At 34.3% G+C, this 17,656-nt stretch overlaps 1 protein-coding gene across 3 annotated transcripts in view; it reads right to left on the bottom strand.

Moving 5' to 3' along the window:
- The window catches only part of ROCK1 (Rho associated coiled-coil containing protein kinase 1), a 148,146-nt gene that overhangs the window by 45,416 nt on the left and 85,074 nt on the right, over positions 1–17,656 (bottom strand). For 2 of the 3 annotated variants that reach the window (XM_059140810.1, XM_059140812.1), the window contains exons 12-16: positions 15,072–15,160; positions 12,807–12,855; positions 7,619–7,754; positions 5,999–6,090; positions 5,650–5,896 (exon numbers count right to left, since the gene is read on the bottom strand). In XM_059140810.1, the coding sequence (XP_058996793.1) occupies positions 5,650–5,896; positions 5,999–6,090; positions 7,619–7,754; positions 12,807–12,855; positions 15,072–15,160 (613 nt within the window). The remainder of the gene's footprint in view (positions 1–5,649; positions 5,897–5,998; positions 6,091–7,618; positions 7,755–12,806; positions 12,856–15,071; positions 15,161–17,656) is intronic. The other variant, XM_059140811.1, reaches the window with a different exon arrangement.

The raw sequence follows: 17,656 nt of genomic DNA, 5'->3' as shown, positions 1-17,656 counted from the left end.
TAACTGTGAACTGGCCTCATTTCAGTATTGTTGTGCCTCAATGAACAAAGGCCCAAGAAGAGAGAGAGAGAGAGAGGCAGGAGAAAGGCTGGCAGGTAGAGCAGTCAGCACACACACAACATTTATCAATTAAATCTGTGATCTTTTATGGATGTGGTTCATGGCACCCCAAAACAATCACAATAGTAACACCAAAGATCACTGATCAGAGTTCATTTTAATATATGTAATTATAATGAAAAAGTTGGAAATATTTAAAGAATTACCAAAATGTGACCCACAGACATGAACAAATGATGTTGGAAAATAGTGCTAAAAGACTTCCTCAATGCAGGGTTGCTGTAAATTGCTCAATTTATTAAAAAAGGCAGTTATATCAAAGTGTTATAAAGCAAAGAGCAATAAACACAGCAGGTCTATACTTGGGATATTTTTACTAAAACTAAACACATTCTATGACTCTGCCACTCCTAATTGTATACCAACAAAACGCACAGGTATGATAACCAAAAAACATGTACAAGAAAATTCCTATAAGTGCTATTCATAATAGCCCCCAAATGGAAATAACTGCAGTATACATGTTTTTACCATAGAATAAATGATAAACTGCAGTGGTCATACCTAATAAATGGAATACCACACAGCAAGAAGAACAAACCATTGCCTATACAACAATACAGACAAATCTCATAAACATAGGAGTAATCAAAGAAACCAGACACAAAAGAGTGTTTACTGTATGATTCTATTCATAAAAAGCTCAAAAACAAGCAATCACTAGTCTCAAGTGAGCATCAATAAAAATACTTCAATGGACTAACACATTTCAAATATATTAAAATCCAGCAGTTCATAAATATATTTAAAAATGTCACTGGGCATCTTTGGAGGATAGAGAATCCTTTATTAAAAGGAATGAATCATGTATTTCATCTTTCTTTTATAAGCTGTACCTCTATGTACTACATGAATGATGAGAAATGCTTATCTTTTTAGCAGTATTCCAGGTAACAAATGAATGAGGAATGATAAAATTTGGTCATCACAGCTGAAAACTCTTAAATAGACACAGGATCTAGGCAACAATCATTAATGGCTACTAATATCACAAAATAATACAGCCAGATTTTATCTGCCTCCTGGTGCTTAAATAATATTGCTTACAAGTATTCTTGCCAAAGCCCTACCTAAAATAGATCAAGTCTCCAGAAGTTCCAGCTTAGAGTACCAGAAGAGACAGAGCAACATGTTAACTGACAGCAGTAGACAGAATCAGCAAAATTCAGAAGGAGATGTTCAATAAAATAAATTTTAACTTAATTTCTTCACATAACAGCAACAACAAACTAAAAAGAATAAAAAAGGGAGGGGGAATCTATAGATAAAAGAAGCCTAAGGAACACATTAATGAAATGCAATGTGTAGACCTTGATAGGATCCAAATTCAAACAAAATAAATACAAGAACAGCAACAGATTATGGGACTGCCGGAGGAATGTGAGCACTGACGACCAGGTATGTTACAATATTGTCACCTTTTTTCCAGGTTTCATGATATTGTGGTTATTTTTTTCTTTAAGAATCTTTAAGACATACTGAAATATTTATAAACTAAACAAAGTAATGTCTGAGATTTGCTTCAAAATAATTTAGTGTCAGAGGTTTTGGGTATAAAAAAAACAAGACCGGCTGCTAGATGATTACTGAAGCTGGATGTTGAGTATACTGAGTCATTATAATATTCTACTATGGTATATGTCTGAAATATTCCAAATTACAAAGTTAAGAAGCTGACTAAACAATAGTTTTTTAAAAATCTTTTTCAAATGGTTAATTTAAAAAATTCATTTTTTTTGCATTTCAATCTAAGAATCAATAACTTAACTACTAGATGAAGAGCTTATAATTTCATTTAAAATTTTGATTCCTTCATGACATTTCAATCTTTGTCCACTTGCTTTGTTTAAGCCTTGAAATCCTAAACTTTTGGAATCCAGTGTTTGTCTGCTACAGCAGCCTTTCTGAAATATGAGTCCAGGTGTTGGCAAACTTCAGGCCCTCAAGCTGTTTTTCTATAGACATGAAGCTAAGAATGCTTTTTCATTTTTAAAGGGTTGTAAAAGGTAAAAAAGAATATATAACAGAGATACATATGTGGCCTACAGAACCTAAAACAGTTATTAACCAATTGTGTTTTAGGAGTCATTTCCCATACATACATTGAAGCTTCTGCCTACTATGTATACATGGAAGACATTCAACTAAGAAATAATCATGACCTTGTCAGAAGCTCAACATCAAACTATGAGAAATTAAAAAAACAAAACAAAACAAAAGCTATGAGAAATTTATACCTGAGGGACCTGAAATTCCTTAGGAACTATAAAGAATTAATATAGAAACTAAGTTCTTTTTTTACCATGATATATCTTTGTATATATGTTGAATCTCATGTAAATTGTGTGCACTTTTAAATGCATATGAGCTCTGAGTCACATTTAAATTAAAAACTAAACTGAAGTTTAGGGAGCACTGAAATAGGATAAACATCAACAATAAAGCATGTTATAAACTTTCCTTAACTTCACCAACATCTAAAAATTAAAAATTAGATTCAGTTAAAACCACTGTTGATAAACGTATGGATCATGGTCTCTTCCTTGAAAGCAAAGGCACTTCAAAGTTCAATCATACCCAAAAGATCACAGACTTAAAGAATTTAAAAACTGGAATGATATCTGAGTCACCTATTCTAATTTCTCTGGTTTGTAGATACAGAAGGCAGGTGAAGTGACTTTTACACAGGTAGTAAGTTGTATATAAAAAAGCTGGGAGGGCCACCTGGGTGGTGCAGTCAGTTGAAAGTCCGATTCTTGGTTTCCACTGGGGTTGTGATCTTAGGGTCTCAGGATCCAGCCCTGCCTCAAGCTTCGTAGTCAGTGTGGAGTCTGTATGAGTCTGTTTGGGAAACTCTCTCCCACTGATGCCCCCTCCCTGTCCCTGCACCCTCTTTCTCAAATTAATCAATCTTAAAAAGAAAAGCCTAGAGAAGCAATTTAGGAAAGTGAAGTATGAAGTTTTTAAAATACATATATAAGGTTACTTTCTCAGTTTTATATTCAGATCTATTTTAAGCCTAGTCCCTGAGAAATAAGATTGCACAACACTCAGCTAAAAACCAAAGGGAGATCCTAATTTCCGTTTCCATAGTCACAAAAACTGACCCTAACCTCTCTCCACAGAATTATAGCTAATATCAAGCCCCAAGAGACCCTGAACTACATTCCCATCCGTGACTAAGGTTAAAAGGACTACCCCTCCCCCAAATTTCCCCTGAGCCATCTGGCAACTTCCCTGCATATCTGTTTTGATTAGGTAGTATGGATGCTGTTGCTAATAGGAATAGAAAAATATGTGAGAAGTTGGGAGAGGCAGGGATCTTTTTGAAAATGAATTCATTATATTACCATTACCAAAACTGTTCCTTTACTATTAGTTACATTCAATCTTTTTCCTTTTAGATTCATAAAGACTGCTGATATTTGTAGTCGTAAACTTCCCAAGAACCTAATCCTTTATTCTTAGTGGGATTGTTTCTGTAATTGAGTTTCTATTTCTGCCAACAATGCACAAGGAATTCCCAGGTTTTAATAGTGATAATCTTCTCTCTGGATTAGTCCCACTTTGAGTAAGGCTTTTGTAAATTAGGTACATTTTAAAATTAAGTTCGTGGTAATCCAGCTATAAAATTGGAAATACCACATTACTGACCTCACAGGGGTGCCTGTCACGGTGAACAAATTATAGTATGACAGAAAAGTAAGCATTATCCTGAAAGAGAGAGAAACCACTTCAAGATCGCTTTTTTTTTTTTTTTTTTTTTTGGAGAGAGAGTGCATGTGAATCTCAGGCAGGCTCTAGGCCCAGCGCAGAGCCCAACACAGGGATGGATCTCATGTCCCTGAGATCATGACGTGTGCCAAAATCGAGTCAGATGCTTAACCAGCTGAGCCACCCAGGTGCCCAAGATCATTTTCTTAGAGAATAATATGATCAAAACTATGTTACTTTATACTTAAAAATGATTAATATGGTAAATGCTTTAGCCACAATTAAAAATAAACATTTAAAAACTATCTTCTGTTGATAAAATGTGGCATTCACAAAGTGGAATATTATTCATCCTTAAAATGGAAGAAAAATTCTCTTTTAAATTTGAATTTTTTAAACTGAAGTATAATTACAGTATTATAGTAGTTCCTGGTATACAATACAATGATTCTACAATTCAATACATTACTCAGTGCTCATTGGTTAAGTGTGCTCTTAATCCCCTTCACCACCTATGTCACTCACATCCCTCTAGCAACCACCAGTTTGTTCTCCATATCTAAGTGCCTATTTTTTGTCTTTTTTGTTTGTTCTTTTGTTTCTTAAATTCCACTTATGAGGGGCGCCTGGTGGCTCAGTGGGTTAAAACCTCTGCCTGCGGCTCAGGCCATGATCCCAGGGTCCTAGGATCGAGCCCCGCATTGGGCTTTCTGCTCAGCAGGGAGCCTGCTTTCACCTCTCTCTCTCTGCCTGCCTCTCTGCCCACTTGTGATTTCTGACAATCAAATAAATAAATTAAAATCTTAAAAAAAAAAAATTCACTTATGAGTGAAATCAAATGGTATTTGTCTTTCTCTGACTTACTTCAATCAGCATTATACCCTCCTTCTTTTTTATGGCTGAGTAATTATTCCATTGTGCATATATATACATATATATACATACACACACACACATGTTCTATATCCATTCATCTATGGAGGGACACTTAGGTTACTTCCATATCTTGGCTACTGTAAATGTGGCAATAAACATAGGGGCACATGTATCTTTTTCAAATTAGTGTTTTTGTATTCTATGGGTAAATAACCAGTAGTGGAATTACTGGGTCATGTAATAATTCTGTATTTTTTCTTTTTTAAAAAGACTTATTTATTTTAGAAAAAGAGAGTAAGCACAGGAGGTGGAGGGGTAGAGGGAGCCAGAGAGAAAATATCCCCAGCAGACTCTCTACTGAGTGCGGAGCCTGACCCTGGCTCAATCCCCAGGACCCTGAGATCGTGACCTAAGTCAAATCAAGAGCTGGATGCTTAACTGACTGAGCCACCCAGGTGCCCCTAGTAATTCTATTTTTAATTATTGAGAAACCTCCACAGTTTTCCACAGTGGCTGCACCAATGTGCATTCCCACCAAAGGTGGGAGAGGCACAGGAGGGATCCTTTTTCTCCATATCTAAAAAAGAAGAAAATTCTGATACATGTCATAACACAGATAAATCTTAAGAATATTACACTAAGATGAAAAACACAGATACAAAAGGATAAATATTGTATGACTCCCCTTTTATGAGACAGTCAAATTAATAGAGTAGAATGGTGGTTACCAGGGGCTGGAAGGAGGGAGAATGGGAAGTTATGATTTAATTGGCATAGAATTTTAGTTTGGGATGATAAAAAGGTTCTGGAGATGTAGAGTAGTGATGGTTGCACAAAAATGTGACTGGACTTTATGCCACTGAACTGTACACTTAAAAATGGTTAAAACAGTAAATTTTATGTTATGTATATTTTACCATAATAAGAAAAAAATATTACCTTGAAGGTCTCCAATCATCTCAGAATCATGACCTCTGTCTCTTCGTTCAGCTTCTAATACAGCTTGCAGCTGGTAATAGTCCTTGTCCGTCTGTGTCTTGGAATTCTCTAAAATTCTATTTCTCTCCTGCAATTCTCTGTTTAGGGACTCTAGCTGACTAACTGACTTACTCATCTCTGTGTGACTCTTCCTTAATCTGACAGCTGTGTCTGATTCTGTTCTAAGTAAGTCATTGGCTTCTTCTAGCTATTGGGGGGAAAAAAAAGAGCAAGAGAATAGGTTTTTGACCAAAATACCAACTTATTTTAATTAATCATAATTTAAAAAAATCTTATTCCAAAAGCTCACCTGCTTTTGTAATTGTGCCAGCTTCTCATTAGCAAGCTGTGAATTTTGACTGACTTTCTTTAAGTCTTCCAACTGATCCTTTAATGTAGAAACTAGAAAATGAAGGAAAAAATTTAGAAATTAGAAAGTTGTCATAGAGGAAACATATAAATCCTTTAGAAAAATGAAACTGAGGGGGCGCCTGGGTGGCTCAGTGGGTTAAAGCCTCTGCCTTCAGCTCAGGTCATGATCTCAGGGTCCTGGGATCAAGCCCCACATCTGGCTCTCTGCTCAGCAGGGAGCTGTTTCCTCCTCTCTCTCTGCCTGCCTCTCTGTCTACTTGTGATCTCTGTCGGTCAAACAAATAAATAAAATCTTTAAAAAAAAAAAAAAATGAAACTGAGTCTTAGGCCACAGTCAGTTACATTAGGTTCACTCCCAAAGCCAACTTTCATCATGGAAGTATTTATACTTAAATTCAACAATAGAGAATGTAGCAGATTTGTTTCCATTGTTGTAATACTTCAAATTTTTTTAATACCTTAATAAAGTCAATCTCTTAGTGAAATGTTATAAACCTAGCTCTATTATTTATTTTTGAATAGCACAAATCTTTGAATAGTTCAATATCTGAAAAATGGGTCAAAATTCAAAAGGTACCAAACGGTCTGGGGTGTAGAATAAGCCTTCCCCCCTCCATGGTCTCAGTCCCTCTACCTGTCCTCCTACACAATTATTACTTAATTCTTACATACTCTTTCTAAGACAGTGTCTATAGCCTAAAACATAAAAACACAAACATTAATATGTTTTCGCATGCATTTCTATACACCCATTCAAGCATATCTAAATAAGCTTTTTTTAAAAAAAAGATTTTATTTATTTATTTGACAGAAAGAGAGAGGTCACAAGTAGGCAGAGAAAGAGAGGGGAAGCAGGCTCCCTGCTGAGCAGAGAGCCCAATGCGGGGCTGGATCCCAGGACCCGGAGATCATGACCTGAGCCGAAGGCAGAGGCTTAAACCACTATGCCACCCAGGCAACCCTCTAAATAAGCACTCATGTTTTAAACAATCTTTACTATTTTTTTCGATTAAAGATACATCTTAGACATAATGCTATAAATATCTTGTTTATATGTCAGCATATGTGTGCACAAATGCATACATAAAATAAACTAGAAATGAAATCACTGGATCAAAGGGTGTAGAAGCAAAAGCTATTTTAAATGTTTTTCTAATACTAATATGAAAACACATGAAATCTTAGTTAATGGTTCTCAAATGGCTGCTTGTTAGATAGAAGTACCTGGAGAGCTTATACAAGAAACCAAGGCCCAGGCCACATATCTAGATCAACTAAATTAGAATTTCCGGAGCTTAGGCATCAGTAGTCTTTAAAGCTTCCCAAGAGATTCCAATATGCACACAAGGATGAAAATCACTCTTTTAGCTAAAACATTATTACTGACTTTGATATGTTATACATTTATCTTGGGACATGGGTAATTAGTTCATCAGGTGTCTTAGGATTGTGGCTTCAAAAATATATCATAGGCCCTAAATTTAAGACAACCTCATGACAAAGACTTCAAGAACAGTGTTAGAAATTCCAGGGCTTTTCAAAAGTAGTAACAATTTACCTTCATTTTCTACATTCCTCCTTTTCTCATTTTCCTGTTCCACTTTTCTCTGGTACTCATTAATTCTATGCTGTAGCAACATTTTCTCCTTCTCAATCTGAGAAACTGTAGATTCTAGGTTTCTTCTTTGATTCCCCTGAAAACATAAGGATACAAGTCACCATTGCAAATTAAACTATTTATTTAGAGGAATACTGTGTTTTTTAAAAATAAAACACACAAAGACTTAAGATGGATATTTTGTTTCAAAATCAGAAAATACCGCTAATGACAACTTTCTAAGAACAGAATTAGCTAGCCTTATAAGAGATAGAACCCCCTTTTCAAACCAGATATGGAAATTTTTCAGATTTTTAAATCCATAATATAAAAATGAATCTTATCAGAGAGCTGCTTTATTAGTTTAAGATGACCAGAGAGCATTGTATTACCAATATTTTGGTTGATTTACAATTCTAAATTAAAGACATTAGGTATGAAAGATAATAATTACACATTTGATAATTAAATGGTGTAGAACTCAAATGGTACCAGATGCTAGTGTGTCTCCCTTAATCCTCTTCCTGTCTCAACAATTTACCTTTTCTAAGATGTTCTATGTATCTACATACTAATGGATATTAAAAAACAATGAAGGAAATACTTATTTTAGAAAATGAAACCACACGAGAGGGTAGGGTTAAAGAAAAAAAAAAATACCCAAACCACCACCATATTGTTTCTGAGCTACCATTTCCAGCATTTCTTGTTTTTGATGCTTCATTTTTATCGTTAAACTCCACACTGGGGTAACTTCCTTTCTTGTGTTTTTTTCTGGGCTTCCCCATCACCAAACAAAACTCATATTTTAAGTAAAATGCTGTTAGATTTAGTAAAATTTGAGGAGATCATCGATGGTCTTTCCAATTCGAAGATTAACTTAATTTTTTTCATTTTTAAAGTTTGAAATAATTATACATTTCAGAAGGTTGCAAAAATAGTACTGAGAGGTTTCATGAACACTTCATGAAACTCATGAAATTCTAGTTTCATTCCCCTAACATAGATTTTATGAAACAACAGTACAGTAACAGATCAGGAAATTGATACTCAGTTAAAGTGTGTGTAGTCCTACGTTATTCTAGCTCATGTGTAGATTCGCGTAACCACCACACCAGTCAAGATAGAGAACTGTTCCATCAGCAAAACCAACTCCTTCTAGCCAGCCACTACTTATAGCTGCACACATCACCCTTCTCCCACCACCCATATCCCTGGCAACCAATAATAGGTCCTCCATCTGTATTAATTTTGTCATTTTTTTGAGAATGTTATATTAACGGAATCATACAGTATGGACTTTTTGGGACTCGCTTTTTACAGTGAATATAATGCCCATGAGATCCATCTGGGTTGTATGTTATCAATAGTTCATGCCTTTTTGTTGCTGAGTAGTACACCATGATACAGATATATCAAAGTTGGTTCGACCATTCACCTATGGTAAGGACATTGTGATTATCTCTAGTTTTTGGCTATTAACAAATAAGGCTATTATGAACAAGAGTACACAGGTTTTTTGAGGATCTGTTTTCAGCTTTTCTGGGATAAATGCCCAAAAGTGCAATTGCTGGGTCACCTGGTAGTTGCATGTTTAGTATTTTAGGAAACTGCCAAAGTATTTTCCAGATTGACTGTACAACTTTACATTCCCATCTATAATGTATGAATGAACCAGTTTTCCTGTATTCTTGCCAGTTTTAGTACTGATACTATTTTTTATTCTACTTGTTCTAATGATTATAAAATGATATCTCATGGTAGTTTTATTTGCATTTCCCTCATGGTTAATGATGTTAAACATCTTTTCATGTGTTTGTTATCTACTCTGAGAAAAGATACATGTATTCTGCCAATTTTCAAATGGGATATTTGTTTATTTACTGTTAAGCTTTAGAGTTCTTTAAATATTCTACAGATTCCTTTTTGAGATACATAGTTTCCAGTCTATATATCTTGTCACTTCATCTTCTTATCATGGTCTTTCACAGAACAAATCCTGATGAAGTCCAATTTGTTGAATTACTATTCTTATGTGAATCATGTTTGTGGTGTCATGTCTAAGAACTTTTCACCAAGCTGTAAGTCCCAAGAATTTTCACTTTTTTTTCCTAAAAGTTTTATGTTCACCTTTAAATGTATGACCCATTTTGAGTTAATTTTTACATAAAATATGAGACTTAAGTTGAGGTTCATATCTTGGTCTATGGATATCCAACTGCTCCTGTACCACTTGTTAAAAATTGCTTTTGAACCTTTGTAAAAAGTCAGTAGGCTGTAAACAAGAGATAACAATGTGTGGTTATCTTTGTAGTACTCTCTTGGTTAGATTTAGTTATCTGGGTAATTCTAGTTTCATAAAACTCATTGGGGAGTGTTCCCTTCTTTTATATATTTGGGAAGAGATAGTGTAGAACTGGTACTAATTCTCCTTAAAACATTTGGTAGATCTCTCTAGTAAAACCACCTGGTCCTGGAGATTACTTTTTGGACAACTTTTATTTTTATGTTTTTTAAAGACTTATTTGAGAAAGAGAGAGAGCATGCATATGTGACCTAGTTGGGGGAGAGGCAGAGGAGAGAGCATCTTCAAGCAGACTCTCCACTGAATATGGAGCCTCATGGGGAGCTCAATCCCACAACCCATAAGATGGTCATGACGTAAGCCAAACTTTTGGAGGAACTAGTCCAGTTTACCTAAATTTCACACTTATATGTTTAGGCTTGTTTGTAGCATTCCTTTATAATCCTTTTGATTATCTATAGGGAGTCTAGTAATATGCCTGCCCTGTTTTATTCCTGATACTGATCATTTGTGTCCTCTTTTTCCTCTATCAATCTTGCTAGAGGTGTGTCAATTTTCCAAACAGCTGGCTTTCTGTTTTCATTGATTTTCCCTACTGTTTTTATTTTCAATTCCTTTGGTCACTGCTCTTATCTTTATTTCCCCTTCTGTCTAGCTTTGGGTTTATTTTGCACTTCTACATTCTTGAGGTAGAAGCTCTGATGACTGATTTGAGATTTTTTTCATCTTTTTAAATGTATGCCTTTAGTGTATAAATCTCCCTTAGGCACTATGTCAGCTGCATCCCACAACTTTTGATATTTTATTTTCATTGTTCAAGTATTTTTTTAAAGATGAAGAACAATAACTTATTTTATTATTGAGGTATAGTTAACACACAATGTTGTGTTAGTTTCAGGAGTACAACACAGCAATTTGACAGTTCTCAATGTACGTGTAGTCACCATATAACATTATTACAATATACCTAGCTATATTCCCTATGACATACATTTTATCTTCATGACTTATTTATTTTATAACTGGAAGTTTGTACCTCTTAATCCTCTTCACCTACTACATCACCCATATCCCAACAACCTTCAGTTTGTTCTCTGTATTTAAGAGTCTGTTTTTTTGTTTTGTTTTCTAGTTTCTACATATAAATGAAATTATATAGTCTCTTTCTCTGTCTGCCTTATTTCACTAAGCATAAAACCCTCTTGGACCATCTATCTTGTGGCAAATGACAAGATTTCGTTTTTTCTTATAAGCTATAACTCTTCAATATAACTTTATGAGGGGGCACCTGGGTGGCTCAGTGCTTCTGAAGGTGCTCTCTCCCTTTCCCTCAGCCCTTCCTCCTGCTTGTGCTTTCTCTCTCAAATAAACAAACAAATCTTAAAAACAAAACAAAACAAATAAACATCAACTTTATGGGACATAATTAACATTCCAACATATTCTTCCATTCCCATTAAGACTTACTCTTTGATCTATGGATTATTTAGAACTGTGTTGTTTAGTTTCCATATGTTTGCAGATTTGCCCAATATCTGTTAGTCATTCTAGTTTGATTACATTTTGGTCAGAGAACACACTCTATGATTTTAATTTTTTTAATTTGTCGAAGTTTGTTCGGGATATGGTCTATGTTGGTATGTATTGAGTGTTTGAAAAGAATGTGTATTTTGCTGTTGTTGGGTACAAGATTCTAGAACTGTTAAAAAGATCTTGTTGGCTGATGGTGTGGTTGAGTTCTCCTGTACATGGATTTTTGGTCTATACAGTGATACTGGAGTCTCCAACATAATTGTGGATTTGTCTATCTTTTCAGTTTTATCAGCTTTTATTTCACATATTTTATAGCTCTGTTATTTGGTGGATACAAATTTATGAATGCTATGCCTTCTTAGTGGATTGAATTTTATCTGTTTTTTAGAAATGAAATATCCAAAGCTGAGGATTTGCAAAATGGATTTCTTACATACTTAGAGCTTAATAAATTGTGCTACATACACACTGACCAATGTAAGTTGGTGAAATATTGTACCTATTTGTATTACATGTGTATGTATGTATGTATATATATATATATATATATATATATGTATTAAATGTATATGCATATCCAAAGCTACAAATGAAAAAAACAAAAAACAAGCCACTGACAAATACTATTCCTTAAGAAAAGAGAAAATGAAGACAGCACAAAACCATTAAAAGATTAAATCTGAAAAAAAAAAAAAAAAGGAAGAAATCAACAAGGCTATAAAAAGTATACTTCTTTTTAGGGTACTCTCTATACACATAATGAAAAGACATTATAAGGTGATCAAAAGGAAGACAATGTATTATATATTTGCAAACAAACAACTGATTCATGAAATGTTTCCCTACTAAAGACTTATTAGGTGATCATGGAAAACATGAGTAATTCTAAAATCAATACATTCCCCATTTGATCACATAAAATTATGTTAAAGTCCTTTTAAAAAGGACTTTTTAAAAATTGTACTCTTTCCTCTTTTCTATTTGTCTCTTTCTGCTGTAGCTCCAGATCCCATTTGATTCTCTTGCTCCTTTCTCACTTTTCAAATGTTAAGAACCACTGAAATGAAATTTATGTACTAAAATTTTAACATGGTTCTAAAATAAAAGTACACACACAAAGGAAACAGAAGTATAATCTAATCTATATCAGTTGAAGCTGCAGCTCCTAAGTAATGCTTCATCAGAGTTCTTTGACTCTCTTCTATACATCAACGTATAAAGTTCAAATGCAATTTTCTTAGAAAACAAAACAATCTGAAAAAGGAAAAAACTCTCAAAAAGGAAAACTTCTGATTAGAAAACAAAAAGTACCTCTTCATCCAATTCTTTCATTATCTTGTCTAGCTTTATCTTTGAAGTTCTGTAAAAACAAGAGCAGTAAAGATTAGAAATATGTTTTTTATTGCCCAGTGGTGGAATACCACATTCATTACTTTCCCACTTAACAAAGATGTCTTAACATCTTTGGTGCTGTGGATTCCTTTGGCAGTCTAGGGAAGCCTGTGGCCTTTTCTCAAAATAATGTATTTTAAAATATAAAATAAAATCTAGGATTTAAAAAAACCAAAAATACATTAAAATTCAGTCTTAAGTTTAAAAAAATACATGAGGGTGACCAGGTGGCTCAGTCAGTTAAGCATTCAACTTTTGAATTTTGGCTCAGGTCATGATCTCAGGGTCATGAGAGGTCGAGCTCTGTTTAAGACCACCCCCTCTCCATGCTCGCCGGCATATGGGCGCCCTCTCTCTCTGTCTCTCCTTTAAATAAATAAATAAAATGTATGTTTCAGTAGTATGTGTGCTTCTTTATTAATACATTAAACCACAAGATCTAGTGGTAGTAATTTCAAAGTAGTGATAAGCGCAAATGATATTTAGGAATAACAACTATAATATATGAAAATATTTATGTTATCTATTAGTAATAAAAAATTCACAACTATTGCTAATAAATGTAGACTACTGCTTTTGTTTATAGTAGAAAGAAATGCTGAATTTTCCTTATAAGTTATGGAAAACACTTTTTCTCATCCAAGTTTAAGAACTTGAATTCTATCCATGCACCCTCTGGGGGAGGTCTACGGATTCCAAGTTAAGGATCCTTGAACTCCCTCACACAGTACTTGCTAATAAATAAAAATTAGCTACTTAAGCTTTATACAAGATTAAATAATGAAGGGCAACGTGGCATATATAACCGAGTAAATGTACCATGGAACAACCCAGTCAAAAAATTGAGATAAACTGAAAGTGTATTATCTCCACAATTTGTTTTCTTTGGCTCTGAACACAATCCTTGGCTTCAAATCTGCATGTACAATGTTTCACATGGATGCTTCATCAAATACCTCACTCAGCATGCCCAAAATGTTATTCCCTCTGCTCCACACCCTTACCCCATATCATTTTGTTTTTGTCTAGGTATCCCTAAGACATAACCTAAGATTCATCCTTGACTCATCTTCCTCTCTCATTCCCATTTAGTTGAATAAATGTCAAGTGCTGCCAACTAACCAGAGTTCTTCTTAAAAAGTAAAATTTTATCAGTTTTTTACTTAGTTGAATGACTTTCAATATTTTTCCATCATCTTCAGGATATATTCCAAGTTCCTTAGCTTGTCAAAAACAAAGTCCTCTAAGACCTAGATTCTGTCAACCTTCCTACCCCCATCTCAGGCTTCCCCCTTTCCCCTAACATTTTCCTATCATTGCAGGCCACTCTGACCATTCCTACTTCTTCCTCAAATTGATACCCTACACTACCACAATCACTAGTTTAATTTTGGGTAAAGAAACTTCTTGTCATATTTATTTCCATTTCCTTCCCTTATTTCCATATTTCATAATTGGGAATTTTTTCCAAATCCTGGGATCAGTTAATTATTTACTTATATTGTGTTTTTTTCTGAAAAAAGTTTGTATTATATACTTATGTTTTTAATCTATCCGGAACAGTTTGCAATGAGAATATTACTTGTTTCCTCTTTGGCTCAATCACAAAATTGCAAGTTCCCCAATTCCATTTGTTGAATACTTATTAATCTCTATGTTACTGCTGTATTTCATTTGTTCAATACCATCCACAAAAAATATAAAGTTATTGTTTGTAGTTAATCAACATTTTGCTAGGTTATTTCAAATAGTTTTGATTATATATTTCATAAATATACAGATTCTTATTAGATTTAATGAATCTTACATTTAATAACATTTATATTTTAGGAAGCACCTTATTTAATGTCAACTAATTTGCCCTTTCAGTCAGATAATTAAAATGGCAGAAAAAAGTAACAAGTCAGGCACTAAGTGAATCAGCATTATAGTTTTTTAATCAAAACTGCCAGGAACAAATGCACTTTAAATATTATGAGGACAATATATCTGTAACTAATGCCAACTTAAATATTACTTTCCAATTCTAGCCAAGACATTCTTCATTGAATGAATATAACCAGCAACTTTTAAACCTCCACTTCATTTCCAATTACTTTTCAAGTGTTTTATAGAGGGCAAGTTTTAAAATAAGTATGTGCTATACAATTTTTAGTATTAAAAATATAAAAAGTACTTTCTCACCTGCACTTCTGCTCCATTTCATCTTTTAATTGCATTTCATTATGCAGCTGTTCTTCCAGCTTATAAATTGTTTTTTGCAAATTTTCCTGCTTTAATTAAAAACAAAATAAAACAAAACTCATCCTACTAAGAATATTCACAGAGAACTTAAAAATAACAAATATGTTACCATTCCTTTTTCCTTTCTATCTGAAATTGCTATTAACTTAATAAGCATTTTTTCAACACCTAGAAATATGTCAGGCACTGTGGTAGGCATTAGTAATATAAAAAATTAAGATTTGGTCCCTGTGCTCAAGAGGCTAAGAATTAAACAGAGGGGCATAAAGGAATAGGAGGGTGAAAAGAACCTACAATAATCCAAAGACACAAACAAATATTACAATATAATGTGGTGATGACAGGGTTATATATAAGATGTTCTGAAGGAGGGAAGGGGTCACATCTAATTCTGCCAGGAAAATGTAATGTTTGAGATCAGACCTATAAGATAAAGATATTTACTAAGTGGAGAAGGCAGTAGAAAAAAAGGCATTTTAGACAGAATGAATGAGTCTAAAAGTATAGAAGAAGAAAATATGATATATTTTGTATACAGAAAGAAATAAAGTATATGCAGAGCACAGAACATAATACAGAGAATGAGTCTCATAAAATCTGAAAAGGTGAGCGAGACTATGATTATTGTAGGCAAAAACAGTAGTTAGGGACTTTAACCTTTAAGAATTTTAAAATGGCCAACAACATAGTACTGGCATTTTAGAACCATCACTTCAGTAACAGTAAGGTGAAGAGAGTAGAGGGCAGATAAATTCTAATCAAAGTAACCAGTTAACAGGATTTTGAGATGGTTCAGGCAAGAGTATATACGATTGACATGAGGCAGAGGCTACAGGAAAGAAGAGGAGGAAATGAATAACTGTGTTAGTCAGAAGGTAGAATTTATAACCTAACAACTGATTAGAAATAAGAAAAGAGATGAATAACTGCAGCATACGGAATATAGTCAGTTACATTATAATAAAAATGTATGGTGACAGTTGGCAACTACACTTAGTTACAGTGAGCATTGTGTAATGTATAGAATTGTCAAGTCACTATGTTGTATACCTGGAACTACTGTATCACTGTATGTCAACTATACTTCAATAATAAAAAATTTTTAAAGATCAAAGTAGGATTATTTTCTAAAAAGTGTCAACATAAGAAAGAAAGGCGAAAGAAAGGCAGGCAGGAAGGAAGGAAGGAAAAAGAAAGAAGAGAAGAGGAACAGAGTACCATACAAAAGATAGGCAACACAGTAAGAACTGCTGAGGAAGGGTTAGAGAGAGAACTATTAAATTTAGCTCTGGCCTAGACTGAGGTACCTGAAAGAAGCACAAAAAGAGAAATCCAGTCAAAGAGAGAGAGGAGAGATACAGGTCTGGAGTTTAGAAGAGCAAGCTGTACATACACAAGATTACTTATAGAAAATGATCAGAAAGCAAAGATCAGAATCACCTTGAGAAACATTTAACAACTAAAGGCGGCGCGGAGGAGCGGGGAGGTGGAAGAGGAGGAAGGAAGAGAGCCTGCAAAAAGGACTGAAAATATAATCTAAAGCGCGGTGGGAAGGAAATAATGGGAACATCAAAGAGTTATGGAAGTTCCAAGGAAGAGGGATTATCAGTGTCATTTGCAGTAAAAAAGAAAATTTAAGACAGGAATGAAAATTATTCATTCTATTTGTCAACTGCAACGCTGTTCATTAGCATCTCTGCTGGAAGGCTTTAAAGGAAGAGTTGAAAATTAAATTAGTTGACTTTTCTATTTATCTCCATGTTAACAGAAACAGTAAGAGACACCAAAGTTTTCTACTTCCCCTGTGATCTTACCAGAGCAAGATAAAAGATAGCAGCAGCCAGTGACAGGAACTCCTGGCAATTACCACTGAACAAGATCAGCCCAAAGAAACACGATTCCACTAAATATTTTTTAAAGTTCTATGTACTACTAATCCTACAGATAAGTAATACAGTGAGAGCTGGGTTATAGCAGCTCCTTACCATCACCCTCCTTAGGTCAAGTTTCTTTCAAGATTTCTGAGCTTGGGAAATAGCTCTGGTGAGATGAGAATTTAAAAGAGAGATCGTCAAAAGAGCTAACAAGTCCTCATACAGTCCATTCTCCTTTTCTTCCACTCTCCCTTCACCTTGCATGTTCTCTTAATTAAAGAATAAATGTATCAAGGAGAAAGAATTACATCAGCTTTTAAAAACTGATTGCTACCTCTTCCCCTCCCCCCAATACGTAGGCTACAGTACAAGAGTTTAAAGAATGGTCCAACAGTGGCCAAATAATTACTTCTAGTATTTTTTTAAGTAAGCTCTATACCCAACATGGGGCTTGAACTCACAACCCCGAGATCGAGTCAAACTCTACCAAATGAGCCAGCCAAGCACCACAATTAATGTCTAATATTTTAAAGAAGAGTCCTGGTCAACCCAAAAGGACTTTGTCTCAAATCTAAGTAAGATTTTTTTTTAAATGTCTCATGAACATAAGCTATATTGACAATAAAAAGGACTCCTGTTTCTAGTATTTAC

This window comes from Mustela lutreola, chromosome 11 (genome assembly GCF_030435805.1).
Source record: "Mustela lutreola isolate mMusLut2 chromosome 11, mMusLut2.pri, whole genome shotgun sequence".
Classification (NCBI taxonomy): Eukaryota; Metazoa; Chordata; class Mammalia; order Carnivora; family Mustelidae; genus Mustela; species Mustela lutreola.
The sequence above is the reverse complement of the archived record's forward strand: the minus strand, read 5'-3'. Positions and strand labels throughout refer to the sequence as shown.